This window comes from Camellia sinensis, chromosome 2, assembly GCF_055761805.1.
Source record: "Camellia sinensis isolate YWXY chromosome 2, ASM5576180v1, whole genome shotgun sequence".
Lineage (NCBI taxonomy): Eukaryota > Viridiplantae > Streptophyta > Magnoliopsida > Ericales > Theaceae > Camellia > Camellia sinensis.
Genome location: NC_138962.1, coordinates 23,422,009 through 23,439,434, shown reverse-complemented (window position 1 = coordinate 23,439,434; position 17,426 = coordinate 23,422,009). Strand labels below are relative to the sequence as shown.

The window sequence follows — 17,426 nt, the reverse complement described above, 5'->3', positions numbered from 1 at the left end:
CCAATCTCATTTGGTGAAGTTTTTTTGCGAACCTAAAGTGAACGGGGAGGGTATATTTGTAAATTGCCATATTGCGTTTAAGCTGCTTTCCAAATTGGATTCTGGACCAAAAAAAGCCAACGTTTGACTTTTTACCAAAACGCACAAATGCTACTTTTTACCACATACCCAAACGAGGCCTAATTTGTTCACTTTTCTTTTTTCTTTTAATTATCTTCCAAATTTAAAATTTAAAAACAACTTAATAGGATATAGTGTTTTTCTTTTTCTTCTCTGGTATTTTTATTTTTATTTTTTTAATTTTTAATTTTGTATTTTTGTTAGACTTATTGGTAGGTACATCACCAAGGATGTTGCTTTGAAATCATGAGGAATGGGCATGCAATATAAATATACATGCATATATACATATACATATATAGGAGGATAATGATATTTGCTTGTCTGCCATCTGCTATTGCTGGCTCAATTGCACTTAGCTGGTGCGAAGTTGCATGATGACAAATTGCTTGTTAAATGGGAAAGTGCATAGAAAAGAAAAGAAAAGAAAAGAAGAGCAAAAAACAATGTTGGACAAAACCACTCTCTTGGATGCATTGGAACCCCTACTTTTCATTTCTAGTATCTCTAATGTAAAATCACCTAAAAAAACATTTTAACCTATAGAAATATGTTTGGTTGTGTTTTTATTTTGTTTTATTTTTAAAAACAAAAAGCAAGGTTTCATTTCCCCCTCCCCTATAAAATGTATTACTCTGTTCCACAAATTTTTTTTTTCTTTGAAAGGTTAGAAAATGCCTATTGTTTTATATCATTTTACTTTTGTGATAAATTAATTTTTAAAAATTCAAAAACATTTTTTTTAATATTTCTTAAAAAAGAATATATTTTTTCAAAAATAATTCGTGAAAATGATTTTCCAACAAATTTTATATTTTTCAAAAAAATAACAATAAAAAATAAAAAAAAAAACTCAACCAAAATGAAAATTACAAAATTTGCTTGTAAATTTTTTTAATTTAACAAACAAACAAATAGTTTGATGGATTTATGCACCTTTTTTTTTCAATATTTTTAATGTATGAGGAATCAAAATGTGAACAAAGTATACAAATTTGTATGTTGACGTGTGATATTCTTTCAAAGGAAATACAAAAATATTCTGGAGAACAACTGCCTCTCAGATTGTAGTAGAACTTTGTCGTGTCACTTGTTTTATTTGTTTGAACATTGCATACCGACAATGTCACGGATATGCAGCAGATACAACTACTACTACCATACTATTCACTACGACCTAGTGATTGATTTAGTGGTAAAAACTTGAATTTTTTCATTCAGTGTTTGAGTTTGGATCTTCTTGTTCTTCAAGGCCTATAGTCTACGGTGGTACCTTAGTTCTAGTTCCAACAAAGGTGTCGTAAAATTTCCTTCAGATTCTTTGTAGTGCCGATAGGGCAATATTTTCTTATGGATATGTGAAACAGTCTATCTATATATTATTTTTTGAATAAGTCAATTGAAGAAAAAAAAAAAGGAAAGAAAGTACCATTCAATAAAGGCTTTGTTTGGCATAAATGGTTTGAGCTTAAATAACTATAAAAAGACAAAATAGGTTAAAAGTCAATAAGATAAAATGTCACATCCAAGCCATAATCATTTTATTTTTTTCTCACAAAAGTTTAAAAAGTCAAAAAGTTCATCTCAAATGAGACTTTTTAGTTCTAAATTAAGTCAAAAAATCAACTCACATCCCAAACTAAGGCAAAGTATTGTGCGTACAACTAATTATTTAATAATTTTAGAATATCATAAATCTATTCTTTAGACCAATGGGGGTTGGTCCAGGTGGAAAGGGACTTGGGTCGCTTAAGCAAATGTCTCGAGTTCGAGCCTTTGTAGATGTAACAAACTCCCTTGGGAGAGGACCCCGCATTTGCTCCCGGCAACTTCCTCGGCAGATTAATCCTAGGTTCAAAAAACCTGAGAATATCGTGGGAGATCGAAAAAAAAAAAAAAAAATGAATCTATTCTTTAGCACCTATAATCTACCGTGGGACCTTAGTTTTAGTCCCAATATAAGTGCGGTAAAATTTCCTTTAGATTCTTTGTAGTGATGATGGGCAATAATCTCTGACGAATATGTGGAACAGTTTATTTATATATTCATTTTAAAGTATTGTGTAATTTCGAAATATCATGCAATATTATTTTATGAAAAGTAATTGAGAGACAACAAAAACTCAATTGATATGTATTATTATTTTGAGATAATGTGGCATGTTATTCTAGAAATATCTAATAATTCTTTCTATGTAGATGGATTATTATTTAATAGTCTCCAATTATCACATGATACTAGTTACGTAGTGGTCCAAAATAATTATGTAATTAAAAATTTTACTAATAAGCTATGCATTAAGTAATTAAGAAACAAAAATGACAAATATATATTATAATTTTTAATTTTAAAAAATATTGCCTAAATAATATCATGTAATAATACTTTTATAATATTTAATAAGAAAAATGATTCATTTTCACAATTTTATCTCACAAAAGTGTTCATTTAGAAACTCTTATCGATCAATAAATAAACTCTTCCCAATAAAAATTTCGACAATGCTACGTAGCTCAAATTTTGTGGTTCAAAAGTGGCTTAAATGGCCAAAACGACGTCGTTTTGAGTACAGAACAACATAAAAATGGCCAAAACGACGTCGTTTTGGCCATTTGAGCCACTTTTGAGCCACAAAATTTGAGATACGAAACATTTTCCTAAAAATTTATGAAGAAACTCTTTTGTGGAATAAAATTGTAGACATAGCATTGGCGATTTAATGATTTTCCTATTTGCACAATGGGAATATAGTTGAAGAAATGGGGCTCTCACATGGGGAGAGAGGTAGTAGGGCCACAGGAGTCCAAATTTTCAAAAGGCAATTGTCTTGTCATCTACAACTACAATTCATGGAGCATCCTATGTGATATATGCTCTTCTCAAATTCTCACCTTTTCTTTTTTTCCCTTTTTGTTTAGACAAATTTTACTTTATTTTCTTATTTAAAAATTAAGGTATTTGAGAAATTGAGTGGCTTTTTATCTTTTTTTTTTGTGTGTAGAAATTGAGTAACTTTTTGATTTTTTTACATAGATGATTAGCGATCTTTTTAAAAGAATAAAAGACATAAAACTATTTGTTATTAGGTAAAAAAAGTTTTACTAATAAATTTTTTGTAACAACATTTTAAATATATTAAATTTATTAACTTCTAAAAATTGTAAATGCCAAAAAAGTGATTCTTCTAGACATCCCATAAATCTCCCTTTTGTTTCCTCAGTCTGGGTAAAATTTGTTTGGGTAAATTAAAAATACATCCTGAGTTTTGATTAAAATACGAATCACTTCCTGTAATTTTAGAAATTACATTTTACCCTTTGAGATTTCTAATTTCATAACAAATCATCTATTTTATTAATAAATCATGAAATCAATTAACAATTTTTAATGATATTAGAAATATGTTCAATTAATAATTTAGGTAATTTTATTATTGTAATGGAGATTAATTATGAATTTCATTTTTTTAGTTAATTCTGTTAAATAAAAAATTCTGACAATAGAGTATTTATAATTTTTGAAATCACAAAGGACAATCTGTACTTTAAGTAAATTTTAAGAGGTGTATCTGTAATTTACCTAATTTGTTTTTGTTAACAGAGTGGAAAAAAATAAGAAAGCAAAAAAGTTTGCTAGAAATTAATGACATCCCTAAACTCACTGATTATTATTATTATTATTATTTGGTAAATGAATACCTCACGAACATTAGTTAACAAAATGGAACAAGTTTGAGGGATTTAACAATTACATGAACAAAAGACAGAGAGAAACACAGTGACCTTATATGTGGAAAGGAATGTGTTGGGTTAACTTGGGATTAAAGTTTGTCATTCTCAAAGCAATCAAGGCATCTAATTGCTAGTATTTGATTCTCTCTCTCTCTCTCTCTCTCTCCCCTCCTGTGGTGACACACACTGAAATCTTTGTACCTAAGCAACTATATGATGCAAAATTATAATCCTAAATGAAAACTCACACTATGTTTTCTAGAGTAAAATAATTTAGAATTATTATGTCAAGTTTGATTTTAAATTATTTATTATTAGCAGAAAAAATGAGTAAATTCAAGATCTCACCTCTTAAAAAATCAAGTTCCTATAAAGTAAGATTTCAAATTCCATTTTTTCATATGACTCATCATAAATAATTAGACTTATAACCGATATGGTGGTTTCAACATATTAAATAATTGTTTATATGATATTTTTAATTAATAGACACTTAGGCCTCGTTTGGAAACCCTCCCTTTTAACAAAAAAGTCAAAAAGTTACTAATTAGTCAAAAAATCAACAACTCATATAAAAAAGTCAAAGATTTTCTTTTCTTTCTACTTTTTGCACATCTTTTCGTAAAAATTCAAAAAGTCATCCCAAATATACTAGTTTTTTTTAACTCATATTTTAGCCAAATAGCTAAAAAATTACTAAATTAGTTTGTTCCCAAACGAGACTTAAGACATGTTTTGGGAGCTCATCATTTTAGTCAAAAAAAAATTAATTAATTTTTTCTTTTTTTATACATATTTTTTAGTAAAAAATTTAAAAATTATTAGAAAAACTAATTCGCCAAACAAATTACAGTATGTTATGTTGAGCAACCAGCACCAAAGTCCTGTTAGTTGAGTATATGGACACATGCACACACTATATGGATTAAATGTTCTTTTTTTTTTTTTTTTTTTTTTATTACATAAATACAATTGCGGATTTAAAGGTTATATGAATGTACTGGCTGTTCAATGAAAATTGAATGACTATGCCCTCTTTTGCGTGACATGACACTTTCAGATCAACAATTCATGAATTCAAAAAAGGAGCCACCAAAGAAAATCAAAGCAGTCATGAATGTGTATATCAAATTGTAAAAATCCATAAAATGCCTCTTTTCAACCTTTTTCATATCCACAGCCAAACATGTCCTTCACTTTTTCTGTTCTAACAATCCATCTTTTTTAATGCCATTTGAGCTCTCTCCTCTGTTCTTTTGCACAGCAGTATCAAAACAACACCTTATTCTCACACAATCTTTTTAATATATTTTCTTGGTTTTCTTTCCCTCCGCGGGAGAGACACAATCTCTCTCTCTCTCTCTCTCCTCTGTTCAAGAAAGAAACAGAGAAATGGAAACTAACCCAGTTTCCAAATGGAGTTTTCTATGGATATTGTTGATTTGGGGAGTTCAATTAGCACAATGCAGTGTAAGTTATGATAACAAAGCTCTTATCATCAATGGACAGAGAAGAATTTTGCTCTCTGGCTCCATACATTACCCAAGAAGCACCCCTCAGGTAACTTTCCCACACTTTCCGGGAAAATGCAGATCCCTTGTGAAAATTTTCTTAACAAAATCAATGTGGGTACTTTGTAGATGTGGGAAGGGCTTGTGCAGAAGGCCAAAGATGGAGGCTTGGATGCTATTGACACATATGTGTTCTGGAACCTTCATGAACCTTCTTCTGGCAATGTACTCTGTTTTTTACTAGCATTTTGTTCATTTTGCCCGACTTTTCTGTGTATTCTCTAATTGGTAGTTCTCTCTCTCTCTCTCTCTCTCTCTCTCTTCATTTGTTGCGGGTTTTAGTATAATTTTGAAGGAAGATGTGACTTGGTTCGATTCATAAAGGTGGTTCAGAAAGCAGGGCTATATGTTCATCTTCGTATTGGGCCTTATGTTTGTGCAGAGTGGAATTTTGGGTAGTCACATTTCTGGTTATGTATTTTAAAGTTTTAATCTATATATATATTATGAGCTTTTGAGATTCAAGTTTTATTTTTTATTTTTAACGTTTGATTTTGTTTTGCTTTTGTGTTTTTAGGGGTTTTCCTGTTTGGTTGAAGTATGTTCCTGGCATCAGCTTCAGAACAGATAATGAACCTTTCAAGGTCTCTCTCTCTCTCTCCCTCTCAAGATTTTGTAAATTAAGCCGTTACCTTAATAGATAATTATTGGTGTTGCAGACAGAGATGCAAAGGTTCAGCCAAAAAATTGTCCAAATGATGAAGGATGAGAAGCTGTTTAAGTCTCAAGGTGGTCCTATCATCATGTCCCAGGTGTGGCCTTTTGTGTTTATTTGCCTCTTTATATTTGCTGTGTTGCGGTGATTTTTCCATAATAAAGCTTATATTTTTGTCTGAATTTGTATATGACGCAGTGGAATAAAATAGATATCATTATAGTAAACGAAAAGGGTATCAAATAACTAAGAAATAATCTTGCAAACACGAAATAACTAAGAACTAAGAACAAGTTGCAAAAAATAGCAAGTTTGAGTAAAACCCAAATTCTAGTACTGTTAGGCCTTGGAGAAGTGCCAAAACAAGCGGCATTGGAAAAAAGAAACTTCTAAATAAAGTTATAACAAAACTTAGCAAAAATAGAAAAAAATGCTAATTTGAAGTTAGTTTGAGCTCGTTAATCTGACCTCACCAGCATATTCTTCTGACTTTGTTTGGTAACAATAGTCTTAGCTTGGCCTCTCTTTCCCGACCTCCTCATGGATTTCTGATAGTTATTGGAGAGACTCCTTGGCTACTTATTCTTCATCAGTGTATTTAAGGAGAAAAGACAAGAAACATTCATATAATAGTGAGATAAGAGTAACTCAATTGCCTGTCTAAAGTAGTTGTTCATATGTCAATTTATAATTGTGCAGATTGAGAATGAGTATGGACCCGAAAGCAAGGCATTTGGTGGTGCCGGTTATGCATACATGTCATGGGCTGCGAAAATGGCTGTTGAATTGGGTACTGGGGTCCCATGGGTTATGTGCAGGGAAGACGATGCTCCGGATCCAGTGGTAAACAATCTCATTGAATTTGTCTATTATCTTTAGCTTAGCTCCAATTACATATCTTTGTCCGATTCAATAAGCTACACTCTATGCATCTTGATTTTCTTCTAGTTTTCTTGAATTTTCTCATTAATCGTTCCACTGGTCACATTTGGAGTTTTCCATTAGCTTTTTGCACTAGCAAATACCTAATTCGAGTTATGCTTGAATCTTGGTAACAGATAAACACGTGCAATGGTTTTTATTGTGATTATTTCTCTCCAAACAAACCTTACAAACCCACAATGTGGACCGAGGCTTGGAGTGGCTGGTAAGTTCAAAATCTACCGTCTCTCTTGAAACTCAACCTAAAATGCATTTTTATTTGCTCTCTTTCACTTTAAAGGTTTACTGAATTTGGTGGCCCAATTCACCAACGACCAGTTGAAGATTTAGCATTTGCAGTTGCTCGGTTCATTCAAAAGGGTGGCTCATTTGTTAATTACTACATGGTGAGAGACAATCTGGCTTTCAATTTTCATAGACTCACTGCCATGTTAAAAATGGTTTCACCAAATCAGTATTTTGGGATGTTGATTTCACGTGATACGAGTTCAACTGATAGATTTAGATAATTGTGCAAGCTTAGTTAAGCAATCGTGCTCATGATATTGTTTTCAACAGTATCAAGGAGGGACAAACTTTGGAAGAACAGCAGGAGGACCGTTCATCACTACCAGCTACGACTACGATGCTCCCCTTGATGAATATGGTGAGAAAACTAAACTAAAATACTTTCAATACACAAAAATTGGACACAACAACTTTCAATTTTTAGATTCTACTTGGATATACATATATATTTTTTAATTTGGGATTGCAACTAATTGCTTGATCATGCGAAATGGATAGGCTTGATTAGGCAACCCAAGTATGGTCATTTGAAGGAACTACATAGCACTATTAAGCTGTGTGAGCAAGCTTTAGTTTCTGCTGATCCTACTGTTACTTTGTTGGGAAGCTATTCACAGGTTTGCCGCCTTCTCAATTTCAAGGACATGGTTAAAAAATACCCATGGTTTTACGTTTTTGTGTGAAATATTTTGGAAATTCATAAAACAATTTGAAAGTGTTTCCCAAGAATGGAGTGTTTTTAGAAGAAGTTCATGAAAGTCGCTTTCAGAAACAGTATATTATTTTCCATTTTCGGAGTTTTCAAAACTAGAAAATAAAAAACATAAATGATACCAATTGCACCCAAGTTCTCTTGAAGGCATTCTACATTGCAGCCTCTTCCACCATCGTAGGACGCATTTGAACTGGCCACTAGAAACAATTTTAGTTGCCGATTATTTCTTGAAATTGCTTTGCTATTTCTGATAATTGGATGATTTCTGTTTTTTATTTTTTTAGGCACATGTATTCTCTTCCAAGTCAGGAGATTGTGCGGCTTTTCTTTCAAACTACCATTTAGAGACAACTTCAAGGGTGACATTTAGAGGCGTGCACTATGATCTCCCGCCTTGGTCCATCAGCATTCTTCCCGATTGCAAAAATGTTGTCTTCAACACCGCCAAGGTAATTTGAATGAGAAATGTGGATTTTATTTTTTTGTACTATACCAAAGTTTTTTCCCGGGATGAGATGGAAAATAAATTTTCATCTCTCAATTGCAGGTCGGAGTTCAAACATCCCAAATGCAAATGTTGCCAACCAATGCTGAGCTTCTCTCTTGGGAAACATTCAGCGAAGACATATCCTCAGCTGATGAAGATTCCAAGATCACAGTTGTTGGTCTCTTAGAACAATTAAATGTTACCCGAGATACCAGTGACTATCTCTGGTACATGACCAGGTGAGATCGAGTACTGAATTATCGTCTTTAGTGGATTTTCTGAACATAATTGTATTGGGTTTTTTTAATTTTAATTTTTTTTATTTTTTGTGATTTTATGAATTTTCAGTGTTGAAATAAGTCCATCCGAGTCGTTTCTGCACAGTGGCCAGCATCTCACTCTCACTGTGCAGTCAGCAGGCGATGCCTTGCACGTGTTCACAGATGGACAACTATCTGGTAAATTGTTGATTTCTGTGTTTTCGTTTTCTGTTTTCTCTTCTCGAAAAAAAAATAAAAAAAATAAACCTGAATTGATACAGAAAACTGTTTCTGAATACTATCTTTGGGAAAGTTCTATGAAAACGCCTTCTAAATTGAAAATGATGGGTGCATTCAAACTCTTCATTGTTTTTGTTTTTGATTTTGAAAACACAAAAATGAAAACAAAATTTTGAAAACGCTACCAAACAGGGCTATTACTACTCAACTATGTCTAGCTGGCAATGAATTAGTTCCAACAGGCAACAAAAAATACACATGCTAAAAAATTGCTTGAATGATCGTTCTGTTTTGCTTGATTTATAGGGTCTGCCTTCGGAACTCGGAAAAACAGAAAATTTACTTTTACAGCAAATGCCAACCTGCATGCTGGAACAAACAGAATTTCACTACTCAGTGTAGCTGTTGGATTGCCGGTTGGTTCACGAGCCTCATTTTCGTTAGTTTTGAAGTCCTGAGTATTTGACTATAGTTTATATATAAAAAAAGGCACAAGGCTCCAACCAAAGCGGGACCTAGAAAGGGCAAGATGAATGCAGTCTCGATTCCCATTTTGGAGAGGCTGTGGCTTTTATATAAATACACAAATTCATAAAAATACTACATAGCCGAGTGTGTGCAATCATTTTAGCATATGAAACTCAAGAAATTGTCTTAAGCATGGTGAATTTTCTATATCTAGATAATGAAAACATTTGGTGTTTTAGTATAAGCACTACAAAATATTAATGTTTCTTTTCTATATCTTTTGTTTCTTTGCTGATATTTATCTCAAAATTAATGTTTGTTTTCGTTGAAGAACAATGGGCCCCATTTTGAGACATGGAACACAGGAGTCCTTGGGCCGGTGGTTCTACATGGTCTAGACGAAGGAAAGAGGGACTTGTCTTGGCAGAAATGGACGTGCAAGGTCAATGAATATTACTTCTGTGTATTTTTTACAAGCCATTGTTTTCTTGAGACGGTTTTCAACTCATGAGTGTTCTCATTTACACAGGTTGGGCTTAAAGGAGAAGCGATGAATCTAGTTTCTCCAAGCGGAATTTCACACGTTGATTGGATGAAAGGGTCCTTGTTCATGCAAAAGCAACGGCCCCTTACGTGGTATAAGGTATCGAAACAATGAAACGTTTCTTTTAGTTTGCATCGAAGAATCCTTAGAACGATATCTAATGTCTTGTCTCAGTTTGTCAGTTGTTTTTAATTTAAAAGGTTGGTATAATCTTGGGAAAAGCTTAATTGATAATTGCCTAAGGTTTGGCCTAACAAGGCAAATTTGCGGGCTTTTTCAGGACCATCCCCTTTAAAAGGCTACTCTAGTGAATCATATTGACCGAAATTTGGTGCCTTTATTAAGGGGCAGGTTGAGTTGAGTTTTTGAACTTTCAAGGGTAGTATAACCTTTAAAAAATAAGTACTTCATTTTCTGTTTAACCATAATTCCAGAGTTTTTTTTTTTAATTTTTTTTAAAAATTTAAATCTTAGGACTCTGATACCATAATGTAAAGGATACTATGCATTATCGGTTTAATTTCGCATTATATCCTGTAGGCTTATTTCAATACACCGGACGGAGATGAGCCATTGGCCCTAGACATGGGCAGCATGGGAAAAGGTCAAGTATGGATCAATGGGGAGAGCATTGGAAGATATTGGACTATCTATGCCAATGGTAATTGCTCTCAGTGTAGTTATTCCGGAACATTTCGACCCACAAAGTGCCAACTTGGTTGTGGTCAACCAACTCAAAGATGGTATAAACTTTCTAAAGTTCAATTTTTTTTTTTTTTTTTGATATCAAACTTGGGTTTCTAAGTTCATAATTTTTTTGGGGGTTTTAGGTACCATGTTCCTCGGTCATGGTTGAAGCCGACCCAAAATCAACTGGTTGTTTTTGAAGAACTCAGTGGAGATGTATCAAAGATTTCTCTGATGAAAAGATCAGTGAACAGTGTATAATTTTTGGACAGGGTTGAATCATAGGCTTTTAAAGTCCATTACTCATGAGCTTTGGGTGGACTTGGGATCCTATTCTTGCACCTCTTAACCAATAAACCAAAGTCGAAGATGAAAAGACAGTGTCATTGTATTTTGTTTGTAAATGTGGGGAAATCAAACCCCAATCAAGTGTATGTTTTTATTTATTTGTTTTTATTAATATATTTATGATGAGAAATCTTCCAAAACAGAACCCTTTGTATTCATCTTTGCAGAGTAATTTTGGATATCTGCAATTATTTGCAAATTACATATTTTGATTAATCAAATGTAAGTCAAATACTACATAAGTTGAAGTTACATCAAGAGGATTCTCAATCACAATGCTTGTAGTTGTTGCAACTTGCAAACCCCTCTCTGATTTTAACATGGACACATCAAAATCAAGAAGGAATTTCCTACCCTTGCAAGTGCACCAAGAGGATACCCCTACAAGTAGTGTATTGTGTATTATATTCTTATGTCTTTTAAAAATTTTCATATCGATGATGTGGTCGATTTAAATAATTGCATGATTTTAAAAATAAAAAACAATGATAAATAAAATATTATTAGATAAATACAAAGTCATGTAATATTCTGAAATCATATAATATTTAATGTTTGTGATGGAGTTACAATTGTGAAAAGATGCATATATTGTTTTGTGGTAATTGATGGTTGAGATAGAGTGGATGGTTGATAAAATTGTGATGTGACATGGTGTAGTTAGCTTAAAGTTGGAATTACATTAAATTAAATGGACGAATAAGATATTATCAACATGTGTTGCATAAAGTTTTTCTTTTTGTTCAATTAGTTAGTAGATAGATATGGACGAATCATTGAAATTGTTGTCAAGTTAAAATATTATTTATGGGCTTATCCTCTTTTACGCAAAATCATCTCAGATTGAAGTAGCTCAAGACGAAATATGAGCTGAGTTGGAACAATCTTTGATGCCCGACCACTAATCGCAACTGGAACTAAAAGGCAGAAATCTAAATTCAACACGTGGAGGGTAGAAATCTAAATTCAATTCAATAAAAATAGCCGGACGGATTGAGCCCAAAATACAATGGGGGCCAACCATTTGATTGGGCGTATCTTACATAATAAAGCTTAGAATAAACATTTGATTAGCATAAATTCGATAATCAGAAGCAATTGTAAGTTGACCACTACTGAAATGACCTCTAATAAAGGGTTGACTGTCTGATTAGAGAGAGACCGACAGTTGACAACAATATATCAATCAACTATAAAAGGAAATCAAACAAACATGTAAAGGACACGCATAGGTAATTAAGAATAACTATATAAGCACATCTTTCGTTTATTTTTCTATTGCAATCATACCTAACCAGAGTATTGACTTCATCTTTGGAATGTCCTAATCTCTAACTTTAGTTTCTCTTGTAGGTGTAAAATAAAGCGTATCATCTCGCTAATCTCATATGGAGACAAAATTGTTGTACAAATTGTGAAAATCAAACAAAATAAATAGATTCATATTGAACAACTACTTAGAATTTCAGAACAAGAATATGTTGGAATTTGTAGAAATTCATAATAAAATAAAACTAATAAAAGGAAACAAATTGAAACCTGTGTGATACCACAGTTTCCTTAAAACAGATTCATTGTTTTTCAATGGATAATGATGGTATGCCGGTGTCTGTCTCCCAGGATATAACGGTCGAAACCAACTAATGCAGAAGCACCTTCTGAATAATTTTGACAAACTAACAATGGTTGCACTCTCTCCAACAAGAACCAAAGAAGGGGCTAGAAAAAGAAGATAGGAAACTTTTTTTTAGTGTAAAAAATCATCTCTAAACTTTTTTTTTTAAAATCTCAAAACAACATCTCCATTTTCCATAAAAAATCTCTCTAAAACTCTTCTTCTAAGTTGGAAGGGAAATGCCCTTTTTATACTTATAAGGAAGAGGTCTTAGTCATGAAGGTTACCATAAAACCTAGCATCAATGGCCAACTAGATGGGTTGCAAAATGGATACGAGTATTGGATCGCAATCCAATCCACACCCAGTCTAACACATATGCACAAGACAAACCCAATTCAGTATAGCACATAGCCCATGCCCAAGACTAAGTCCAACACATGCTAATACACAAGCCTAGGCCAATCCAAACCAAGACTAAAACTAAGTCCAAATCCAAGGTCCAAGCCCAACTTCTATTGATGCCCACTTTATGAGACAATTTTCATTCATAACTCAATGGTTTCGGTCCATCATTTTTATATTGTAATCTTCTCACTTGAGATAATACAAAACCACTCAGACCTATCTTAACCGGCAGTTGAGTCCCACTTTAATTTTAAATTAAAGTTGCCGAAAACTATTATAATCCAACAATCCCCCACATGAATAAAATTGGCCGAATAAAGAAAAACAGACAAAGCTACAAAGACTCGGAGAGAGAGCACACAGAATACCCCTACATCAGAAAAGGTAGCCGTTGGCCTTGAACCTTTTGTAGTGAATGCCTATTGGATTTACTGGCTGACCAGTGAACATGATGTCTTGAACTGTTTTGCCGTTTATGTAAATCAAGGCAATAGAGCTCACTCAGAAGTTACTCCAACCATTGTTCTTGTTCTTACTGTTGTGTCCGGTTTGGTCTTGGAACACTAGCCTGATTCAGTGAGTGTTTTTAAAAAATTCAACCTCGTCAATTCTTAAAGAAACAACCCCACTTCGCACTCACATAGGTGACCTACATAAGGTATCTCGCTATACCACGGTTGACTATTTACAACGCTTAGGTCATTAAAAGCTTCGACTTAACCTTCCACCCCACAAGGCGTCACTATATAAAGAAATTGGCAGGAGGATTTACCTCCAAAGTGACTCATCCGTTACACGCAATTAGGTTGTCTCTTTGAACCTAGATCTTGGGATCTTCAGTCAACTAGGTTGGGTTTTTCATTCTAGTAACATTCGTTAAAGGCCTTAACCTCATTCCTCTTGACGGCTTCTTACTAACTCTCGGTTTAACCCTTAGGTTGACGGATCGGTAATATTTTCCTTAAACTGTATATAGTCTATAATGACAACACACAAGAGTAGTTATCGTATGGAACTACGTCTTCGACAAAAATGTCTAGACTTTTCATCTGTGCCCTACTAATACTTGATTGTTGCAAAGTATACAAAATTGCTAGCACAAGTTTTGATCAATATGGAATACCCTCAATAAAATGAAAAAGCCATTCAGTTACTTTAGTAGCTTTATCTAAACCACTGAATTCCGATTCCATCATTGATCTCGTGATACACATTTGCTTAGAAGATCTCTAAGACACGGTTGCAGCTTCAATCAGAGAAAACATATCCACTAATGGATTCGTAGTCTTTGTATCAGATTTCCAGTAGGCGCCTTTGTACCTTTCTAGTACAACTAGACAACAAGTGTTATGCAACCCATAATCCCGGGTGTAGTGTAAATAACTTAGTACTTGCACAAACGCCCTCTAAAGATAGGCGTTAGGATTACTTGTGTATCTACTAAACCTGCTAACTGAGTAGGCTATATCTAGCCTTGTACAACTCATCAAATATTTTAAACTTCCAATGACCTAAGAATATACTAGTTGAAATACACTTCCACTATTATTCTCGGCCAAATGTAGACATAAATCTATCAGTGTCCTCGACACACTTGTATCTGATTTACTAAATTTCTCAAGTATTTTATCAGTATAATGAGATTGAGAAAGTACAATACTATCAAATGTTCTAGTAATCTTAATACCCAGAATCACACTTGCAATGCCTATATCTTTCATATCAAACTTAGAGTTCAACATTAACTTGGTAATATTGAACATCTTTTCATAACTACCGACAATGAGCATGTCACATACACACAGACACAAAATGACATATACATTTATCAGTGTCTTTGACATCTACACATTTGTCAATATCTGTTTATTTAAAACCCACTTGACAAAATAGTCTACTCAAATTTCTCATACCATTGTTCCGATGCTTGTTTCAAATCATATAATGATTTCTCAAACTTACAGACTTTTCTCGTCCTATAACTGACAAACCCTTCGGGTTATTCCATAAAGATTTATTCAACTAAATCTTCATATAGGAAAGTTATCTGAACATCCATTTTGATGTATTTCTAGATGTCGTACAATTGTAATCACACTCATTATAACTGGTGATCATGTATCAAAGTAATCTAGGCCTTTTCTTTGCCGGTATCCTTTGATGACAAACCTATCTCATCGGCTTTCATTCACTTGCATCACAAGGCTTACTACCTATGCAAGATAAAGCTAAATTAATAACTTCTTTCTATAGAAATCACAGCTTCAAAGAAGTTTTTAGCCTCACTAGCCACCATTTAGGTAAGAAGATTAGATAGAAGAACTTTAAAGTCCTAGCATGTTAACATCTTTTAGGCTTATCTTTTTTTTCATAAAAACTATTTCCTTAATTTCATGATAATATTCTTGTGTAAATCTGAATATCAGATTATCGATATGCACTACCATATTGTGCATAACCGTTATGCATCACTGTTGAATGCAAAGTCAATGGATTTTTAGAAATATCTTACCCTCTTGGGTTTTAGTATTGTCATATTCTGCATGACACCCCTCACATTTGCCACTTTTTGCATGACACCCCCACATTTGTAGAATTTATACAAAGGCTTTGGGTCTTTTCCAAAAATTCATACAAGGTCTTTAAACAATTCCTTGTGTCACAATGATTATGAAACTCTCAAAATCATATCACAGTAAATATATTCTCAGAATGTCATCAACTGAATTAGGCACCCAAACATAATTGGTGGAACCTATTACTTTGAAGCCAATAGTCTTACTATTTGGAAACACAAATCTAGTGTTCAATAGTCTACTATTCGGAACTTCATAACATGGCCAGTAGTTTTATCACTAAGAATCACTAATTTCTCAACATGTGGTCAGTAGACTTTCTATTACTAGGTTAACCTGTGATCAGTAGTCACTTTACTACTAAGAATCACAACGCCCTCACATAGGATCAATAGACTCTTTCATTACCATGAATCATCACGTTTTGACATATGATCAGTAGCCTCTCTACTGCTAGGAATCATCATGTCTTGACATGTGATCAGTAATCTGTTCACTACTAGGAACCACAATCTCATAATTGTGTAGCCAGTGGTATAACATCTCCTAGGAACCACCAATTTTCTATCTATGTGATCAGTAATCTTGTACTCACTAGGAGCCACCAATTTAAGAAAATATTTGGAATTGAAAATTTCAAAACTATATTCACCCACCCTAATGGGTTGTCTCATCTTTGCTTTCAAGCAAAGTCACATAACAATCATATATGCTATAATTGACACAAAGATAATATACTAATCTCCTCTGGTTAATTTAGAGATATTATCATGCAATTTTATGATTTCCTTTAATCACACTTGATCTCTCTAGATTTTCCTTTAGGAACCTTGCAAGATTTAAGGTTATCAGGTAGAACAACATTTCTTGTTGTCATCTCTTGAAGCTATTTCTGAAAAATCACAACAGAATTTCACTATTCTGTTTTTCCAAAACCTAAACTTAACACTAGAAAATCCCAAAGTCTAAAATTTAATTCAAAACTGATCTCACCACTTACCCTAAAATCAAACATGGTCAGGAAAGTTTTCAGGAAGACTGGAGAAGTCACACTGGTCCCACTTAAGATCTAGTTAACCTTAGACAAAACTTTCAAGAGCATGTTGACTCCTAGTTCATGAGAAACAAATTTAGAATTAAGTTTTTCAGGGGATAAATTAGGTTAAAACAAACCACGTTTACAAAACTAATAAGCAATTAAAAATTGCTATCAAAATTATACCACTCATAAAAGTTAACTAGTACTTCCGAAACTGAGCCCATTATTTCTGAATAAAATCAGAAATATTTAGCTAATGCTAAAATTTGGTTTCTTTTCTCAAAACCAAAACACTTTGGAAATAACCAGATTATAAACCAAAACACTTTGGAAATAATCAGATTATAATCAAAGACTTTCTCCAAACTTAGTTTTCCAACACTTTGGGAATAAAGTGATTAAACGCAAAGACTTCCTCAAACCCCAAAGGTTTGAAACCAAATCTGTCTTAGTTGTCATTTTTGAACAAATAAGAACTACTCTTTAGTCAAGGCTAAGCACTTTGATTTCTATTATAGAAAACCAAATCAAGTTCCTGTAGCAATCCCGGTTTTGACTCGCCTCTTTGTGGTGTTTTGGGCTCGGGTTGGTATGGTTTTGAACGATGCTACGTATTTAGTTCCCTGTATTTCCCTTATTTTGGTTATCGGGTTGTAGCGGTGTGTTTGGAATTGGTAATGTTTCATGCTTGTATCAAGTTGTAGCATATCTTTCATGTATTGCCACTTGAA

At 33.2% G+C, this 17,426-nt stretch overlaps 1 protein-coding gene across 1 annotated transcript; it reads left to right on the top strand.

The window, feature by feature from the left end:
* The first annotated feature begins 4,845 nt into the window (after positions 1–4,845).
* On the top strand, positions 4,846–11,309 carry LOC114283043 (beta-galactosidase 3). Its single transcript, XM_082913942.1, has 18 exons — positions 4,846–5,412; positions 5,493–5,588; positions 5,706–5,818; positions 5,941–6,007; positions 6,083–6,175; positions 6,778–6,921; positions 7,137–7,225; positions 7,301–7,406; positions 7,579–7,666; positions 7,807–7,925; positions 8,308–8,472; positions 8,571–8,749; positions 8,859–8,968; positions 9,317–9,426; positions 9,810–9,920; positions 10,008–10,121; positions 10,563–10,765; positions 10,853–11,309. Exons 1-18 carry the CDS (start codon positions 5,245–5,247, stop codon positions 10,968–10,970), a joined length of 2,193 nt encoding a protein of 730 aa, XP_082770068.1. The 5' UTR covers positions 4,846–5,244; the 3' UTR covers positions 10,971–11,309.
* Positions 11,310–17,426: the final 6,117 nt, after the last annotated feature.